Source organism: Zalophus californianus, chromosome 4, assembly GCF_009762305.2.
Source record: "Zalophus californianus isolate mZalCal1 chromosome 4, mZalCal1.pri.v2, whole genome shotgun sequence".
Classification (NCBI taxonomy): Eukaryota; Metazoa; Chordata; class Mammalia; order Carnivora; family Otariidae; genus Zalophus; species Zalophus californianus.
In genome coordinates, this window is record NC_045598.1 from 91,149,023 (window position 1) to 91,168,065 (window position 19,043).

At 39.9% G+C, this 19,043-nt stretch overlaps 1 protein-coding gene across 1 annotated transcript in view; it reads right to left on the reverse strand.

The window, feature by feature from the left end:
- The window catches only part of LOC113934444 (calcium-binding mitochondrial carrier protein SCaMC-1-like), a 55,512-nt gene that overhangs the window by 34,380 nt on the left and 2,089 nt on the right, over positions 1 to 19,043 (reverse strand). The window contains exon 2 of the mRNA XM_035727057.1: positions 13,930 to 14,051. Coding sequence (XP_035582950.1) covers positions 13,930 to 14,051 — 122 coding nt within the window. The remainder of the gene's footprint in view (positions 1 to 13,929; positions 14,052 to 19,043) is intronic.

A 19,043-nucleotide genomic window follows, 5' to 3' on the forward strand; every position in this document is an offset into this window, starting at 1 on the left:
ACTACCTTACAATCCAGGAATCACACTACTGGGCATTGGTTTGTCTCTCTCTCTCTTTTTTTCTTTGCTTGTTTGTTTCTTAAATTCCATATATAAATGAGATCTTATGGTATTTGTCTTTGACTTATTTCGCTTAGCATTACACTTTCTATCTCCATCCATGTCATTGCAAATGGCAAGATTTCATTCTTTTTTTCCCCCACAAACTAGTTATTTTTAAGAGTGTGAGACACCAAATACTACACCAAAATACTAATTCAAAGGGATACTTGCATCCCTATACTTATTGCAGCATTATTTAAAATAGCCAAATTATGGAAGCAGCCCAAGTGTCCATCAATAGATGAATAGATAAAGATGTGGTATATTCATACAATGGAATATTATTCAGCCATCAAAAAGAATGAAATCTTGTTATTTGCAACAACATGAATGGAGCTAGAAAGTATTATTAAGAAAGTGAAATTAAGTCAGAGAAAGACAAATACCATATGATTTCACTCATATGTGGAATTTAAGGAACAAACAAATGAGCAAAGGGGGGAGAGAGAGAAGCAAATCAAGAAACAGACTCTTAACTCTAGAGAACAAACTGATAGTTAGGTGAGGGGTATCTGTGGGCAGGAGGGGAATGGGGTTTTCTTGTGTACTTGTTACGATAAGCACCAGGTGATGTATGGAATTGTTGATTCACTATATTGTACACCTGAAACTAATATTACACTGCATGTTAACTAACTGAAATTTAAATAAAAACTTTAAAGAAACAAAACAGGGGCGCCTGGGTGGCTCAGTCGGTTAAGCATCTGATTTTTGATTTCGGCTCAGGTTATGATTTCAGGGTCTTGAGATGGAGCCCCCTGTGGGGCTCTCCACTCAGCAGGGAGTCCACTTGAGATTCTCTCCCTCTCCCTCTCTCTCTCAAATAAATAAATAAAATCTTTAAAAACAACAAAAAAGAGACCAGCAAACAAAAAGTTAAAGAATGAAGATGAGGTCCTTCTATAGCTACAATCACTTGTGTGATTTGAAATGTGACATTGGATGATCAATTAAAATTCTTTTTAAAAGCCTTCCTTTTTTAAAAGATTTTATTTATTTATTTGACAGAGAGAGAGAGAGAGCACACAAGCATGGGGAGTGGTAGGCAGAGGGAGAGGGAGAAGCAGGCTCCCCGCTGAAAAGGGAGCCCAACACAGGGCTTGATCCCAGGACCCTGGGTCATGACCTGAGCTGAAGGCAGACGCTTAACCAACTGAGCCACCCAGGCACCCCTAAAAAGGCTTCTTTATAAAAGAGAAAAAAACTCTATGAATGAGTAGGGATTAGTCCCTTCTTCAGGATCACCAGTGCATTGGACTTCACCTTGTGAAGACAAGTTCTCCAGTATCCTAAGTGTCTTTCAAGGTATGATTTATTACCTCCAATAATGCTTAAATATAGCATGAAATTACCCATCACTTTTCAAATAAACTTGTCAGGAAAGTATAAATCATATCTCAGTGAGAGACAAGGAAACTCACAATATCCTGCTCTGTATCCATTCAGAGTATGAATTAATCAATCATGCTCAGAATGAGGTGAACAATTTAGGTACCTCATGCAAGTGAACAACTTATGTGCCTCACATTCTTAAAAATAACTCTAGTTTGCGGGGGGGGGGGGGGAAGAATGAAATCTTGCCAATTGCAATGACATGGATGGAGATAGAAAGTGTAATGCTAAGCGAAATAAGTCAGTCAAAGACAAATACCATATGATCCCATTCATATATGGAATTTAAGAAACAAACGAGCAAAGAAAAAAAGAGAGAGGCAAACCAAGAAACAGACTCTTACCTATACAGAACAAACTGATGGTTACCAGAAGGGAGGTGGGGGCGGGGGGAAGGATGAGGATTAAAGAGTAATGTATCATGATGAAAATAAAACAAAATAAAGTGAAGTAAAATAAAATGAAAAAAAAGAAAAGCAAACACAGCTAACACTTTCAGAAACGGAAATGGACAATGCTGAAGACTATCCAGTGTGTTTGTGTTCAATAACCCAAACATCAAAGGAATGTATGGCTGTGAAGAAAGCTTTAACATTCAACTTCCTGTACCTACTCTGGCTATAAGCTCCAGAGAAGCTTGTGGAAGTCCTGAGCTTACTGAAGAAATCATGTGACTATCACATGCTTAAGGTTTATAATTTACAGCTGCATTTGAGGAAAATAAAATGATTCATTTTGAAAATGAAGCCAGTGTGTTAGATTCCAGAAGAGGGGATATGTTTATAAATGAAAAGCCACTGGCCTTTCGGTCATTTTTCTATTCTGTAAAGAAAAATCCCACGCTGCACTTAAATCTCTTGCATCCTTTCTATTAGAACGAGTTTCATTCATGTTGACTTCCTGGGAAGATTTCAGGAAACTTACTCTTTCCAATTTTAGTATATGTGCTGCCGCAGCAAACACCTGGAAACATCTTAATTAGCATGCACTCATTTGATCTTGTTGAATGGTCTGAATGTGCATCTCCTGACCAGGTAGATGGCTGTTAAAATTCAGAGGCAGTAAGTCCTGACTGCTGGTGTGACGTGTGGTGTGTTGTTTTTCTGCCCAAACTTGGAAGGGCCTCTATTTTATTAAAAAATCTTTGCCAAATGCTTTGATCTAATGACTGGTACTGCTAAGGGGTAAGCAAATAAAGCATCAGACAATGAAATTTTTTTAAAGATTTATTTATTTGAGAGCGAGAGAAAGTGGGGAGAGGGGCAGAGGGGGAAAGAATCTTAAGCAGGCCCCAAGCCCATTACAGAGACTGACGTGGGGCTCGATCTCACAACCCTGAGATCATGACCTGAGCTGCAATCAGACTGAGCCACCTAGGCACCCCACTTCACCCACCATTTTTAATCCATTTTCTTTTGCCACCCTAAATGTCTGCTCAAAGGTGGGGCTCTCAAGCTGACCCAGACCGTTTAGTTGAAAGATCTCTTAGTTGAAAGATGGCTTTTCATTTAGCCTGCTCCCCTCAATTCTATAACTGAGGAAACAAAAACCCAGGAAAGCTGAGGGCTTTTGTCCACCCCACGCTATAGGATAGGTGGAGGCAGAGCCAGGATTCTGCTCACATCTCCCCTTCCTTGTACGTGACATGCCAGCTCGGCACTCTGAGGAAGCCAGTAAAGGCAACAGGGTGGTCTGGCTTCTGTGTCTGGTCAGCATTCTGATAAGATTTCTCTCTAATTTGATAGAAGTCATATTTAATTATATTACAAACCCCATCCATTTATGTGAATTACCATTTAGTTTCTTTAGAATTATGAAACAGTGGTTTATATTAGCAGGGAAGACATTGTAACAATGCAGAATTACTCTTCCGGGATACAGTAGTAATCAGGAAGAACATGGAATCTTTTCCTAGAATTCCCAATATGCATACACTTTTTGGATCCTGAGTCAAATTGCTAAAATTTTTAAACCTAATATTTTTTATCACCAACTTTTCTTTAACAGTATTCTTTTTGTCATTTGGTTACTGATTTTCCTGGGTGTGATATAGGTTCTATGAGATGATATACATACTTTTTTTGGAAGCTGAGTCTCATGAATTGAAGTAGCTGAGGTCCTTCATGCTTGTCATATTTACTAAAGTAGTTGGCACAAAATGCACCAAAGCCTAGAGCAATAGCTTTACGTAAATGCTCTGAGAGCCTGCCTAGTATGTGTTTGGAAACATCAAAAACGCCAAGGTTGCTGAAACTATTACAGCTCACTGTAATACAGTGAGTGAAGGAGAGAGGGGGTGAGAAAGGGGAGAAAACAGGAGATGAGGCCAGAGAGGAATATGTAATTAGGGAGTATTATAAATTATATAATTATATATAAATTATCTTGTTTATCTGTTTAATGCACCAAGAAATAAAGACTTTGTCTAGTTCATCACCACACCCCAAAAACAGAACAGTTTCTGACATACAATGGATAATCAATAACTGCTGAACAAAGCCTAAAAATGTGGAGAAATAATATAAAGAAAATATATTTTGTGGATTTTATTTAATCATTCTTTGGCTTACTTAAGAATGGTTCACCACTTAAGTTGTTCCCAAATTTTCACTATTGTTACAAGACACACTAAAATGAATATTCTTGTGAGATTATAATCTTTGAATTGCAATTGTTTGTAACATAGATTCCTGGAAAGAAAATTGCCAAATTATCATCCAAAAAGGGAATGTCAAAAAACTATGACTGTAAAAAAAAGGAAGGGAGGAGGGAAAGTAACGTCAAAAAGCTGATAGCTTTTCTTCTAAGATCAAAAACAAAACAAGGATGTCCACTCTTGCCACTTTTATTCAACATAGTACTGGAAAGTCCTAGCTACGGCAATCACACAAGAAAAAGAAATAAAAAGCATCCATATTGGTAAGGAAGAAATCAAACTGTCATTATTTACAGATGACATGATACTATACATAGAAAATTCCAAAGGCTCCACAAAAAAAAAAAATTATAAGTAATAAATGAATTCAGTAAAGTTGCAGGATACCAAATTAACACCCAGAAATTGGTTGTTTTTCTATCACTAATAATGAAGTAGCAGAAAGAGAAATTAAGAAAACAATCCCATTTATTCATTTATAGTTGCAAAAAAAAAAGAATAAAATACCTAAGAATAAACTTACCTAAGGAGGTACGACACTTGTACTCTAAAAACTATAAAACAATGATAAAAGAAAAAAAAAACAATGATGAAAGAGATTGAGGACAACACAAATGAAAAGATATTCTATGCTCATGGATTGTTAAAATTAATATTGTTAGAATATCCACACTACTCAAAGCAATCTATAGACTCAATGCAATCCCTACCAAAATAACAACAGTATTTTTCACAGAACTAGAACAAATAATCCTAAAGATTCTGTGGAACCACAGAAGACCCTGAATAGCCAAAGCAATCCTGAGAAAGAAGAACAAAGCTGGAGATATCACAATTCCAGATTTCAAGATATACTAGAAAGCTGTAGTAATCAAAACAGTATGGTACTGGCACAAAAATACACACATAGATCAGTGGAACATAAGAGAGTCCAGAAATAAACCCACAAGACTGAAAAATCTCTTCCAGGGGCACCTGGGTGGCTCAGTCAGTTGAGCAATGGACTCTCGATTTCTGCTCAGGTCATGATCTCAAGGTCATAAGATTGAGCCCCGCCTTGGGCTCTGCACTAAGCAAGGAGCCTGCTTAAGATTCTCTCTATCCCTTTAGGTGCCTGGGTGGCAGAGGGGGTTAAGCATCTTGGTTTTGGCTCAAGTCATCATCTCAGGGTTGTGAGATGGAGCCCCTCATCGGGCTCACACTCATCACAGGGTCCGCTTGGGATGCCCTCTCCCTCTCCCTCTGCCCCTCCTGCTCATGTTTGCTCTCGCTCTCTCTCTGTCTCTAAAAATAAATAAATCTTAAAAAAAAAAAGATTCTCTCCCTCTATCTCTGCCCCTTCCCCACATGCATGCACTTTCTTTCTTTCTCTCTCTCAAATAAAAAAAAAGAAAAATCTCCTCCCCTCATTTGTTCATTTTCCTGAAATAGCTAGTCCTTCTCTACCAATTTCATTTATTCCTCTTTCATTCCCTTTGCTAGACAAGTGTTCCAAAGCAATTTATAATTTTCTATTGTAATGTTTGTTTAATGAAGCTCCAAGATGTATATTTTTTTTTCCTTTGGAAAGAAGGTCAACTTGCAGTATTCCTAAGATGCTATCCTGTGTACACCATGGAGTTTAAAAGGGCATAGAGGTTACTGGGAGTAAGATAGATCAGAAAAAAGTTTTCTTCTCCTTGGAAAATTTATTTTTTATTTTTTATTGTTATGTTAATCACCATACATTACATCATTAGTTTTTGATGTAGTGTTCCATGATTCATTGTTTGTGCATAACACCCAGTGCTCCACGTAGAATGTGCCCTCTTTAACACCCATCACCAGGCTAACCCATCCCCCCACCCTCCTCCCCTCTAGAACCCTCAGTTTGTTTTTAAGAGTCCATCGTCTCTCATGTTTCGTCTCCCCCTCTGACTTACTCCCCTTCATTCTTCCCCTCCTGCTATCTTCTTCTTTTTCTTTTTTCTTAACATATGTTGCATTATTTGTTTCAGAAGTACAGATCTGTGATTCAACAGTCTTACACAATTCACAGCGCTCACCATAGCACATACACTCCCCAATGTCTATCACCCAGCCACCCCATCCCTCCCACCCCCCACCACTCCAGCAACACTCAGTTTGTTTCCTGAGATTAAGAATTCCTCATATCAGTGAGGTCATGTGATACATGTCTTTCTCTGATTGACTTATTTCACTCAGCATAACACCCTCCAGTTCCATACACGTTGTTGCAAATGGCAAGATCTCATTCCTTTTTATGGCTGCATAATATTCCATTGTGTATATATACCACTTCTTCTTTATCCATTCATCTGTCGATGGACATCTTGGCTCTTTCCACAGTTTGGCTATTGTGGACATTGCTGCTATAAACATTGGAGTGCACGTACCCCTTTGGATACCTACATTTGTATCTTTGTGGTAAATACCCAGTAGTGCAATTGCTGGATCGTATGGTAGTTCCATCAACTGTTTGAGGAACCTCCATACTGTTTTCGAGAGTGGTTGCACCAGCTTGCATTCCCACCAACAGTGTAGGAGGGTTCCCCTTTCTCCGCATCCCCGCCAACATCTGTTGTTTCCTGACTTGTTAACTTTAGCCATTCTGACTGGTGTGAGGTGGTATCTCATTGAGGTTTTGATTTGGATTTCCCTGATGCTGAGCGATGTTGAGCACTTTTTCATGTGTCTGTTGGCCATTTGGATGTCTTCTTTGGAAAAATGTCTGTTCATGTCCTCTGCCCATTTCTTGATTGGATTATTTGTTCTTTGGGTGTTGAGTTTGGTAAGTTCTTTATAGATTTTGGATACTAGCCCTTTATCTGATATGTCATTTGCAAATATTCTCTCCCGTTCTGTCAGTTGTCTTTTGGTTTTGGGGACTGTTTCTTTTGCTGTGCAAAAACTTTTTATCTTGATGAAATCCCAATAGTTCATTTTTGCCCTTGCTTCCCTTGCCTTTGGCGATGTTTCTAGGAAGAAGTTGCTGCGGCTGAGGTCAAAGAGGTTGCTGCCTATGTTCTCCTTTAGGATTTTGATGGACTCCTGTCTCATGTTTAGGTCTTTCAACCATTTGCAGTCAATTTTTGTGTGTGGTGTAAGGAAATGGTCCAGTTTCATTCTTCTGCATGTGGCTGTCCAAATTTCCTAACACCATCTGTTGAAGAGACTTTTTTCCATTGGACATTCTTCCCTGCTTTGTCAAAGATTATTTGACCATAGAATTGAGGGTCTATTTCTGGACTCTCTATTCTGTTCCATTGATCGATGTGTCTGTTTTTGTGCCGGCACCATACTGTCTTGATGATGACAGCTTTGTAATAGAGCTGGAAGTCCGAAATTGTGATGCCACCAGCTTTGCTTTTCTTTTTCAACATTCCTCTGGCTATTCGGGGTCTCTTCTGGTTCCATACAAATTTTAGGATTATTTGTTCCATTTCTTTGAAAAAAGTGGATGGTATTTTGATGGGAATTGCATTGAATGTGTAGATTGCTCTAGGTAGCATTGACATCTTCACAATGTTTGTTCTTCCAATCCATGAGCGTGGAAAGTTTTTCCATTTCTTTGTGTCTTCCTCAATTTCTTTCATGAGTATTTTATAGTTTTCTGAGTACATCCTTTGCCTCCTTGGTTAAATTTATTCCTAGGTATCTTATGGTCTTGGGTGCAATTGTAAATGGGATCAACTCCTTGATTTGTCTCTCTTCTGTCTTGTTGTTGGTGTATAGGAATGCCACTGATTTCTGTGCATTGATTTTATATCCGGCTACTTTACTGAATTCCTGTATGAGTTCTAGCAGTTTTGGGGTGGAGTCTTTTGGGTTTTTCACATACAGTATCATATCATCTGCAAAGAGTGAAGAGTTTGACCCCCTCTTTGCCGATTTGGATGCCTTTGATTTCTTTTTGTTGTCTGATTGCTGTGGCTAGGACTTCTAATACTATGTTGAATAGCAGTGGTGAGAGTGGACATCCCTGCCGTGTTCCTGACCTTAGGGGAAAAGCTTTCAGCTTTTCCCCATTGAGAATGATATTCGCTGTAGGTTTTTCATAGATGGCTTTTATGATATTGAGGTATGTACCCTCTATCCCTATACTCTGAAGAGTTTTGATCAAGAAAGGATGCTGTACTTTGTCAAATGCTTTTTCTGCATCTATTGAGAGGATCATATGATTCTTGTTCTTTCTTTTGGTAATGTATTGTATCACGTTGATTTGCAGATGTTGAACCAACCTTGGAGCCCAGGGATACATCCCACTTGGTTGTGGTGAATAATTCTTTTAATGTACTGTTGGATCCTATTGGCTAGTATTTTGGGAGAATTTTTGCATCCAAGTACATCAAGGATATTGGTCTGTAATTCTCCTTTTTGATGGGGTCTTTGTCTGGTTTTGGGATCAAGGTCATCGTGGCCTCATAAAATGAGTTTGGAAGTTTTCCTTCCATTTCTATTTTTTGGAACAGTTTCAGGAGACTAGGTATTAATTCTTCTTTAAATGTCTGATAGAATTCCCCTGGGAAGCCATCTGGTCCTGGGCTTTTGTTTGTTGGGAGATTTTTGATGACTGCTTCAATTTCCTTAGTGGTTATAGGTCTGTTCAGGTTTTCTGTTTCTTCCTGGTTCAATTTTGGTAGTTGATACATCTCTAAGAATGCACCCATTTCTTCCAGGTTATCTAATTTGCTGGCATAGAGTTGCTCATATTATGTTCTTAAAATTGTTTGTATTTCTTTGGTGTTGGTTGTGATCTCTCCTCTTTCATTCATGATTTTGTTGATTTGGGTCATTTCTCTTTTCTTTTTGATAAGTCTGGCCAGGGGTTTATCAATCTTGTTAATTCTTTCAAAGAACCAGCTCCTGGTTTCGTTGATCTGTTCTACTGTTCTTTTGGTTTCTAGTTCATTGATTTCTGCTCTGATCTTTATGATTTCTCTTCTCCTGCTGGGTTTAGGCTTTATTTGCTGTTCTTTCTCCAGCTCCTTTAGGTGTAGGGTGAGGTTGTGTATTTGAGACCTTTCTTGTTTCTTGAGAAAGGCTTGTATTGCTATATACTTTCCTCTCAGGACTGCCTTTGCTGTATCCCAAAGATTTTGAACAGTTGTGTTTTCATTTTCATTGGTTTCCATGAATTTTTTTAATTCTTCTTTAATTTCCTGGTTGACCCATTCATTCTTTAGTAGGTTGCTCTTTCGCCTCCATGTATTTGAGTTCTTTCTGACTTTCCTCTTGTGATTGAGTTCTAGTTTCAAAGCATTGTGGTCTGAAAATATGCAGGGAATAATGTCAATCTTTTTGTACCGGTTGAGACCTGATTTGTGACCTAGCATATGATCTATTCTGGAGAATGTTCCATGGGCACTAGAGAAGAATGTGTATCCCATTGCTTTGGGATGGAATGTTCTGAATACGTCTGTGAAGTCCATTTGGTCCAGTGTGTCATTTAAAGTCTTTATTTCCTTGTTGATCTTTTGCTTAGATGATCTGTCCATTTCAGTCAGGGGGGTGTTAAAGTCCCCCACTACTATTGTATTGTTGTCAATGTGTTTCTTTGCTTTTGTTATTAATTGCCTTATAAAATTGGCTGCTCCCATGTTAGGGGCATAGATATTTACAATTGTTAGATCTTCTTGTTGGATAGACCCTTTAAGTAGGATATAGTGTCCTTCTTCATCTCTGATTACAATCTTTGTTTTAAAATCCAATTTGTCTGATATAAGGATTGCCACCCCAGCTTTCTTTTGGTGTCCATTAGCATGGTCAATGGTTTTCCACCCCCTCACTTTCAATCTGGGGGTGTCTTTGGGTCTAAAATGAATCTCCTGCAGACAGCATATTGATGGGTCTTGTTTTTTAATCCAATCTGATAGCCTGTGTCTTTTGATTGGGGCATTGAGCCCATTTACATTCAGGGTAACTATTTAAAGGTATGAATTTAGTGCCATTGTATTGCCTGTAGGTGACTGTTACTGTATATTGTCTGTGTTCCTTTCTGATCTATGCTGCTTTTAGGCTCTCTCTTTGCTTAGAGGACCACTTTCAATATTTCTTGGAGGGCTGGTTTCGTGTTTGCAAATTCCTTTAGTTTTTGTTTGTCCTGGAAGCTTTTTATCTCTCCTTCTATTTTCAATGAGAGCCTAGCTGGATATAGTATTCTTGGCTGCATATTTTTCTTGTTTAGTGCTCTAAAGATCTCATGCCAGTCCTTTCTGGCCTGCCAGGTCTCTGTGGATAGGTCTGTTGCCAATCTAATATTTCTACCATTGTAGGTTACATATCTCTTCTCCTGAGCTGCTTTCAGGATTTTCTCTTTGTCTCTGAGACTCGTAAGTTTTACTATTAGATGTCGGAGTGTTGACCTATTTTTATTGATTTTGAGAGGGGTTCTCTGTGCCTCCTGGATTTTGATGCCTGTTTCCTTCCTCACATTAGGGAAGTTCTCTGCTATTATTTGCTCCAATATACCTTCTGCCCCTCTCTCTCTTTCTTCTTCTTCTGGGATCCCAATTATTCTAATGTTGTTTCATCTTATCGTATCACTTATCTCTCGAATTCTGCCCTCGTGATCCTGTAGTTGTTTCTCTCTCTTTTTCTCAGCCTCTTTATTTTCCATCATTTGGTCTTCTATATCACTGATTCTCTCTTCTGCCTCATTTATCCTAGCAGTTAGTGCCCCCATTTTTTATTGCACCTCATCAATAGCCTTTTTGATTTCGACTTGGTTAGATTTTAGTTCTTTTATTTCTCCAGAAAGGGTTTCTCGAATAACTTCCACGCTTTTTTCAAGCCCAGCTAGTATCTTTAAAGTCATGATTCTGAACTCTAGGTCCGACATCGTACTAATGTCCGTATTGAGTAGGTCCCTGGCTGACGGTACTGCCTCTTGTTCTTTTTGCTGAGGTGATTTTTTTCATCTTGTCATTTTGTCCTGAGGAGAATAGATGAATGAGAGAACAAAATGCTAACAGGTTAACAATGTCCCCAGCAAATAGACTCTATACAAATCAGAAAAGACCTGAAACCAGGGGAAAAGAAAGGGAAAGAAAGAAAAAAGAGAGAAAGAAAAAAAAACAAAAAGATAAAAACAAAAACAGAACAATACAAGAAAAACAGAATATGATCAAATATGATCAGGCTAGTGCATAGATCAGTGCCACACACTAGATTTTGGGCGTATTTTGGTCTGTTAGAAGAAAGTTCCTCCTAAAATTTTAAAGAAAGAAAGACTTATATATGTACAAAATAAGGGTTGATACAATGAAGAGATGGAAGATGAATGTAAAGATGAAAATTATAAAAGATTTTATAAAAGGAATTTAAGAAGTTGTTTGAAAAAAGAAAGAAGATTTAAAAAAAAAAAGAAAAAAAAGGGAGAGAATGTGATCAGGAAGGAGACTAGAACAAAGCCATATACTAGTGATTTAGGGTATATTTTGATCTGTTAGAAGAAACTGTATCTTAAAATTTTAAAGAGAGAACAACTTATATATATATATGCCAAAAATAAGGGTAACTACTACGAAGGGATAAAATATGATTCTAAAAATGAAAAATAAAAAATGTTTTTTTTTAAAAAAAGGGATTGATAAGGTGTTGGTTGAAAAAGGGAAAAAGAAAAATTAAAAAAAAACAGTTAAAAAATTAACTTTGAAAAACTATGAATCATTGTAAAAAAAAGCCATGAATTCTATGTGCAGTATTCCCCTAGCGCTGGAGTTCTCCCGTTCTCCTTGATCGATAAACTTGGTCTTGGCTTGCTGGCTGTTCGTGCTGATCTTCTGGGGGAGGGGCCTGTTGCTGTGGTTCCCAAATGTCTTTGCCGGAGGTGGAATTGCCCCGCCCTTGTCGGTCAGGGCTACGTAAGCTGCTCGGGTTTGCTCTCAGGGGCTTTTGTTCCCTGCAAGCTCTCGGTACAGCTTTGGAGGACCAGGGTGAAAATGGTGGCCTCCCAAGCTCCACCCAGAGGAGCGGAGAACTCGGGGCCCCGCTCTTCAGTGCGCCCCCAGGGAAAAGCAGTCACTCCCGTCTCCCTGGCCTCTGGCCGCACTCCGTGCTCACCCAGCCTGTGACCGAGAGTTTCTATCTCTGGCACCCGACCCCGTGTGGAGTCTCCAAACTCAGCAGATCCCTGCAGTGCACTCCCATGCCGCTCCTCCCTGGGGAGGAAGGGGAGTCTCCCCAGCTCTGCCGCTTGTTGGGTCCCTGCTGTAGGAGCAGTGGCCCGACTAGGCCGCGGATCACAGTTTATGGCCACCCCGAGCTGAGAGCCCACGCCTCGGCTCCGTCTCTGCAGCCGGCTTCCCCGCTCCGATATCTGGGAGCTCTGCTGCACTCAGGCACCCCCGGTTTTTCTGTGACCCCCAAGGGTCCTGAGACCACACTGTCCCGCCAGGTTTCCACCCCCCGCTTAGCAACTGGAGCAACGTCCCTCAGCAGAGCCGACTTCTAAAATTCCGATTTTGTGCTCCGCGGCTCTATCACCTGCCAGAAGCGGCCGAAGGAGGCCCCCTCCCCCGCCGTCTATCCTCCCGAATATCGCCTCGGATTCACTTCTCCGCACGTCCTACCTTCCAGTAAGTGGTCGCTTCTCTGTTCAGAGAGTTGTTGCTACTCTCTTCTTCGATCTCCTGTTGAGTTCGTAGGTGTTCAGAATGGTTTGATCCCTATTCAGCTGAATTCCTGAGACCAGATGAAATCCAAGTCTCCTACTCCTCCGCCATCTTGCTCCGCCCCCTCCTTGGAACCTTTTAAAAACTTTTATGTCAGAATCATTAAGTAGCATTTTCTACCAACTGGCTTGAATGGCTAATTCTTCCTCCTTTGCCAATAAATACATTTTTATTCTACTACAGTTAAATTTCTGGAAATTATTCTAATAATGGATGATTTTTTTGCCATAGTTCATTTACATCCCATGATTAATCACATCTGCTCATTCAATACATATTTATTGTAGATTAAATCTGACTTAAAGTCATATACCAATTCTAAGAATACATGTAGGAACCACATGCTTTCCTATGCATTACATTTGCTAGTAAGTCACACAACAAATAGAGGCTAAAATGAAGAAAGCTTTTTGAAGTAGTACAAGGAAATTTTATAGTGAAGGACAATAGTTTTATTTTTATAAGGCATATAAAAATGCAGAAGTATAATTTTTTTAAAAATAAGAGCTTGCACAGGGTGCCTGGGTGGCTTAGTCAGTTAAGCGTTCGACTCTTGATTTCAGCTCAGGTCATGATCTCAGGGTTGTGGGTTCAAGCCCCATGTTGGGTTCCTGGCTCAGCGGGGAGTCTACTTCTCTCCCTTTCCCTCTGCCCCTTGCACTTGCTATCTCTCTAAAATAAATAAATAAATCTTTAAAAAAAAAAGCTTTCTCATTTTCTCAAGGATCAATGGGGTTCATTTCTCCAGGTGATTTACATTATCAAGAGAATTCAAATTAGAATTTTGAAACTTAGAATTCTTGTTTTTTATACATGAGAAAACAGATTTAGAATGAAATGGAAAAATGTAAACTACCTAAGACAGTACCTAACACATGGCAAATGATCAATAAATGTTAAGAAGAGTTCTGTCACTCTTCTGCTTGCCTTGTCAATGGTCAAATGACTAGCCAGAGGCTTATCTGCACAGTTTATAACATTATTGGACAAGAGGCCAGCCTAATTCAAAATTGTGTATTATGTATGCCATTTCATAAAGTTATGGGTGAACTTTTCAACTCACCTAGTTTTAATTAAAGTTGGTGTATATCTATCTAAGCCCACCTGCGGGTTCAGCTGAGACTGCTGTCGAGGAGGGAGCTGCTCACACCACTGGGCCTTCTCAGACCCTCCCCAGCCACACTCCCATTCTAGTGTTTCAGAATCTCCCACATTCCTGGTAAAATCTGTAGAAGTGGAAATCTTTTTGCCCTATTTCCACCACCCTCCAACCCTATAGATATAAATTAGTGCAATAATAACAGCTAACATTTACTAAGTGATGATTATTATGTGTCCTCACTGTGCTAAAATAAAGCCTTACGTCGTTTAATTGTAACAACTACTCTATAAGGTGGGTTCCAGTTTTATTAGGGAAATTTACCCAAGTGGAGCCATGAGATTAAGATGCTGAAATGGTGTGGAGGTGAAGGTCATTGGACATACACAGTCAAGGAATTAGGAAGCCTGGGTGTGGCATGGTTCATATGTAGAAGTGGATGTGGAAGTCACCCAGGACAATGGAAGGATCTAGAGTGGAGATGAAGACTGTAAGCAGGTGCCAAATCTTCAGTGACCAAGAGGTTTATACAGAAGGTCAGGGAGTAGCAAAGAACAAAATGGTTAGGTCAGATGGCAGATGGCATGGGCTTCAGTGAAGCCGGTGGTTGGAAAGGAGAAAGGAAAAAGAGGAGGAGGGGCTCCAATGCGGAGAGGGCTGCAAGACGGCTCCTTGGAGGAGAGCTGCTTCAGTAAGACATGCAGGGGAAGGCAAGGCTCTGTGAAGAGGTTTAAGTGCTGAGAGGCTGTTAACCACAAAAAAAAAATTCCAGGGGTCACAGAAAGATTTGGGTGGAAATGAGGGAAGGAAACTTTCTTCCTGCTACTTCCTTATTCTTCCTTAAGGAATTAGAGCACTGATAATAGATCAAAAACAATTAGGCCCACTGCTAAAACAGGAGAGTTTTACTGGGAGGAGCAAAAGGATTATAAATAGAACCCTAACAAGTGCACATTTCTTTCTGCTTACTAAGCTCTAAACTGGTTTTCTAGGCCCTGTCCCCGACCCCTCCCCTCAGAAGGTCCTATAGGAAACAGGGTAGAGCCCAAGAGGAAAAGAGGGCACTGGCAGCTTAAATTTGCCTATAATCTAGGTGTTTCTCAGCCTGAAATCCACAGACCCCTCAGGGTCTGAGTGTTTTCTATGGAAATTTTCTAATTTTGTGTTTTCTTTCTGAAGATAATCTGAAGGCAAATAGCATAAGCAACCAGATAACCACTTTATAACTAAGGCTTAATATTGACTTCATTGCCCCCGTGTATTTCTGTTCAAACACAAGCTACTTTCAAATAATACCCCTTTCTTGAGGGCTAATGAAAAAAGAACAGGGGTTCACCTCATTGGCAATAATGCATTTTTTTGCCAAGTAAAATTCAGTGACATCAGAGCCCACTATATGAATGACAGTTTTCACAGTATTCAAAAAAAAAAAGAAAGTGGAGGAGAACAGAGCACACATAATTTCAGAATGCTTAACTCAAATTTAGCAATCAATAGAATATTCATAAGAAAGTAGAAATTTAGTTTTAGCCAAATGTTATTAGCTATCCTATTAAATAAATGTTATTAATTAGAATTTCAGTGGTTTTTATAGTCTTGTGTTTAATTTGTATATCTGTTAGGATTTATGTTTATATAAGAGCTATAAGCATAATGATTTTATGCTTTTTATGTTTATATATATATCTAAGTAACATGATAAAAATGATTTAACTCGGGGCACCTGGTGGCTCAGTTGGTTAAGCGTCTGCCTTTGGCTCAGGTCATGATCCCAGGGTCCTGGGATTGAGTCCTGCATCGGGGGGTCCCTGCTCAGCGGGGAGGCTGCTTCTCCCTCTCCTTCTGCCCCTCCCCTCCACTTGTGCTCTCTCTCATGCTCTCTTTCTCTCAAATCAATAAATGAAATCTTTAAAAAAATGATTTAACTCGATCCTTGGTACAAGGATCGTTTTGTACAACTGTACAAGAACAGTTTTTCTTTAGAAGTTAATATGTAGGCATATATATTCAAGTTTGGAGACCCACTAGCCTAGATTGTGTTCAGAAGTCAAGAACTTCCAGTAGTCCAGCACAACTCCCCTCTTCGCAGACAGGAATAACATGGAGATCTGGGACCAAAGCCCCAGCTCAGAGTGTCCTCCATGTTGTACACCCCCCTTGACTTTAACACATATCACTAGCATAGGAAGGTGGTCAGGCAGCCAGGAATTCAGAATCCTAGCCCTCTCACTTACTGCAGAGACACAACCAACAACAAGGTACACACATGCATGAAATTACTCAAGGTTAGACACTTCCTCCATCTTGACAAACCCCACAGTTAAATTCAGTCTTCATCTTACAAGACCTCTCAGCAGACTTCTCAGTTCTATATATAACTCCCTCCTTGAAATACCTGACTCACATGGTCTCCCAAGAGACCATACTCTCCTGATTTCCCTCCCACTTCATTAAATGCTTTTCAGTCTCTTGTGTTGGCTCTTCCTGTACCTGACCTTGAAATGTTGCAATGATCCAGGACTCAGTCCTCAGAGCAGCTCTTATATACCCTCTACCTGGGGGATCTCAGCCTATAAAAAGCTTTAAATATATTATGCTGATGATGTACATCTCTACCCTGACATCTCCTCATGATTTACAAAACTACTACTTGCTATATCTACCTGGTTGTTTAAAAGAGACCTCAAATGTCCAAACCAAGAACTGTTGATTAATCACTCACCCTACTTGACTACTCTCCAATTCTGCCTGATCTTGGCAAATGGCACCACCATTCATTTGGTTGCTCAAACCAAAATTCCTGGAGTCATTCTTGAATTCTTCCTTTACCTCACACTCCAAATCCAATTAATCAACTAGTTCCATCAACACAATTTTCCAAATGTATCTCTGTAATAGATTCTGTGGTGCACTGCTCACATCTCCCTCAGGACTGAGAGTAGCTAGGAGTACTGGTGACTGACAGCTCTTAATTGAGCCCTTCCCTTTGTGTTGCCCTAGGCAGAAAAGACTCACCTTGCTTGAAGTCACACCCTGGAGGCAGCCAACTTCAGTAAGTGGGGGAGGAGGCGGGGGGGGGGGGGGGCAGCGGGTAATAAAGGCCTGGCCTGTTGCCTCAAAGAGGGACAACTCTAAAGAACTATCCCAGATCCACAGTTCCTTGAAATGTCTGAAGCCTCTGTTGCAACTCCATCACAGCTCATCTTCCCCCTCTGTCCAATCCTGCTTCCTCAGCTCTCACAGGTATTATCCCTAGGAGTACTCCCCAGTAAAATTTCTGCACACGAATCTTGAGTATTAGAGGCAGCTTTCATGGAACACAACCTATGACAGCTGGTACCAGAAATGGTCTTAGGAAGCGGATTCCACATGATACACACAGTCACTGGTGGTAGATGGTGAACTGTGATGGGAAGAGAATGCATTGGCTGATGCAGTACCTCAGTTTTTGATAACTTTGGAAGAAATACCAATTATAAGTACTATGGAATTGGATGGATGTTACTGCAGGCCATCAATGCATTGGAAAAAAGGCTGAGAATAATACAGCACCAAAAATGTGGCATAAATATACAAAGGAGTATTATTCAGGCTTAAAAAGGAAAGATTCTGATATCTGCTATAACAGGGATGAACTCTGAGGATATTATGCTAAGTTAAATAAGCCAGACACAAAAAGACAGATCCTGCATGATTTCACTTACATGAAATACTTGGAGTAGTCAAAATCATAGACAGAAAGTAGAAAGATGGTTGCCAGGGGCTGGGGGGAGGGAGGAATGGGGAGTTATTTTTTAATGGGCATAAAGTTTTCATTTTACCAGATGAAAAGAGTTAAGGAGATAGATGGTTGCACAACATTATGAATCTGCTTAATACCAATGAACTCTATACTTAAAAATGGTTAAAAGGGTAAGTATTATGTGTATTTTATCACAATAAAATAATTGGGAAAAAATCACAGCCCAAAATAAATAGCACAGATTAGTACTTACAGACGTACTAAGGAATTCAAACGTGGAGATGTCCATCATTTAATTCACCATTCTGAGTCCTACAAAAGCTAGATGGATCACAGTGGAGGATGACAGTGAACATCTGCTCAACCAAGCAGCAGAGGAGTCAATTGCAGCTATGGATCCAGAGGTGTTATCTTTACTAGAGCAGATTAACACAGCCTCAGGGACATAGAATATGGCCATTGATCTGGTGAATGCGTTGTTTTCCATTACCAAGAAGGAGAACCAGAAACAGTTGGCATTCCCATGGCATAGACAATAATATACATTTAAACCTCCTGCCTTCTGTCACAGAAGGACCTGGTCCATCTACACATTTACTATATTGATGATATCATGTTAATTAAACTAGATGAACAAGAAGTAGCAATGAGGGTGTGCATGGGGGGCACAATCTGTTAAGTGTCCGACTCTTGGTTTCGGCTCAGGTTGTGATCTCAGGATCCTGAGATGGAGCCCTGCGTTGTGCTCTGTGCTCAGTGGAGGGACTGCTTGGGACTCTCTCTCCCTCTTCCTCTGCTCCTCAACCTCCACTCTAAAAATAAATAAATAAATCTTTAAAGAATAATAACAATTCTCTTATTAAGAAAAAAAAAAAGAAGTAGCAATAGGTTGGAGGCCTTGGTAAGGTAAGGTACATACACTCCAAAAAGTGGGGGATTAAAATAGAGTAAATGAAGATTCAGGGATCTACCACATCAATTAAGTATTTCCAGGACCAGTCTGAAGCATGTCAGGTCAGGACATATCCCTACCACCACCAAAATAAAGGACAAATGATTGCATCTCATACCACCTAAGAAGGAAACACACACCTGAGGCCTCTTTGAGTTCTGGAGGTAATATATGTCAAAATTAAGAAAAAATTCTGTGACCCATTTCTGAGGAACAAGAAAGGTTAACAGCTTTCAATGGGGACCATAGTTGGAAAGAGCTCTTCAGCAGATCCAAGTCATGCAGCAAACAGCCCTGCCTCTTGGGCCACCTGTCCCAATAGACTCTGTGGTATCACAAGCATCAGAGGTAGGAAAAGATGCTGTGTGGGGTTTACAGTGAGCTCCAAAAGGAGAATCTATAGCAGAACTCTCTAACAGTTCCTG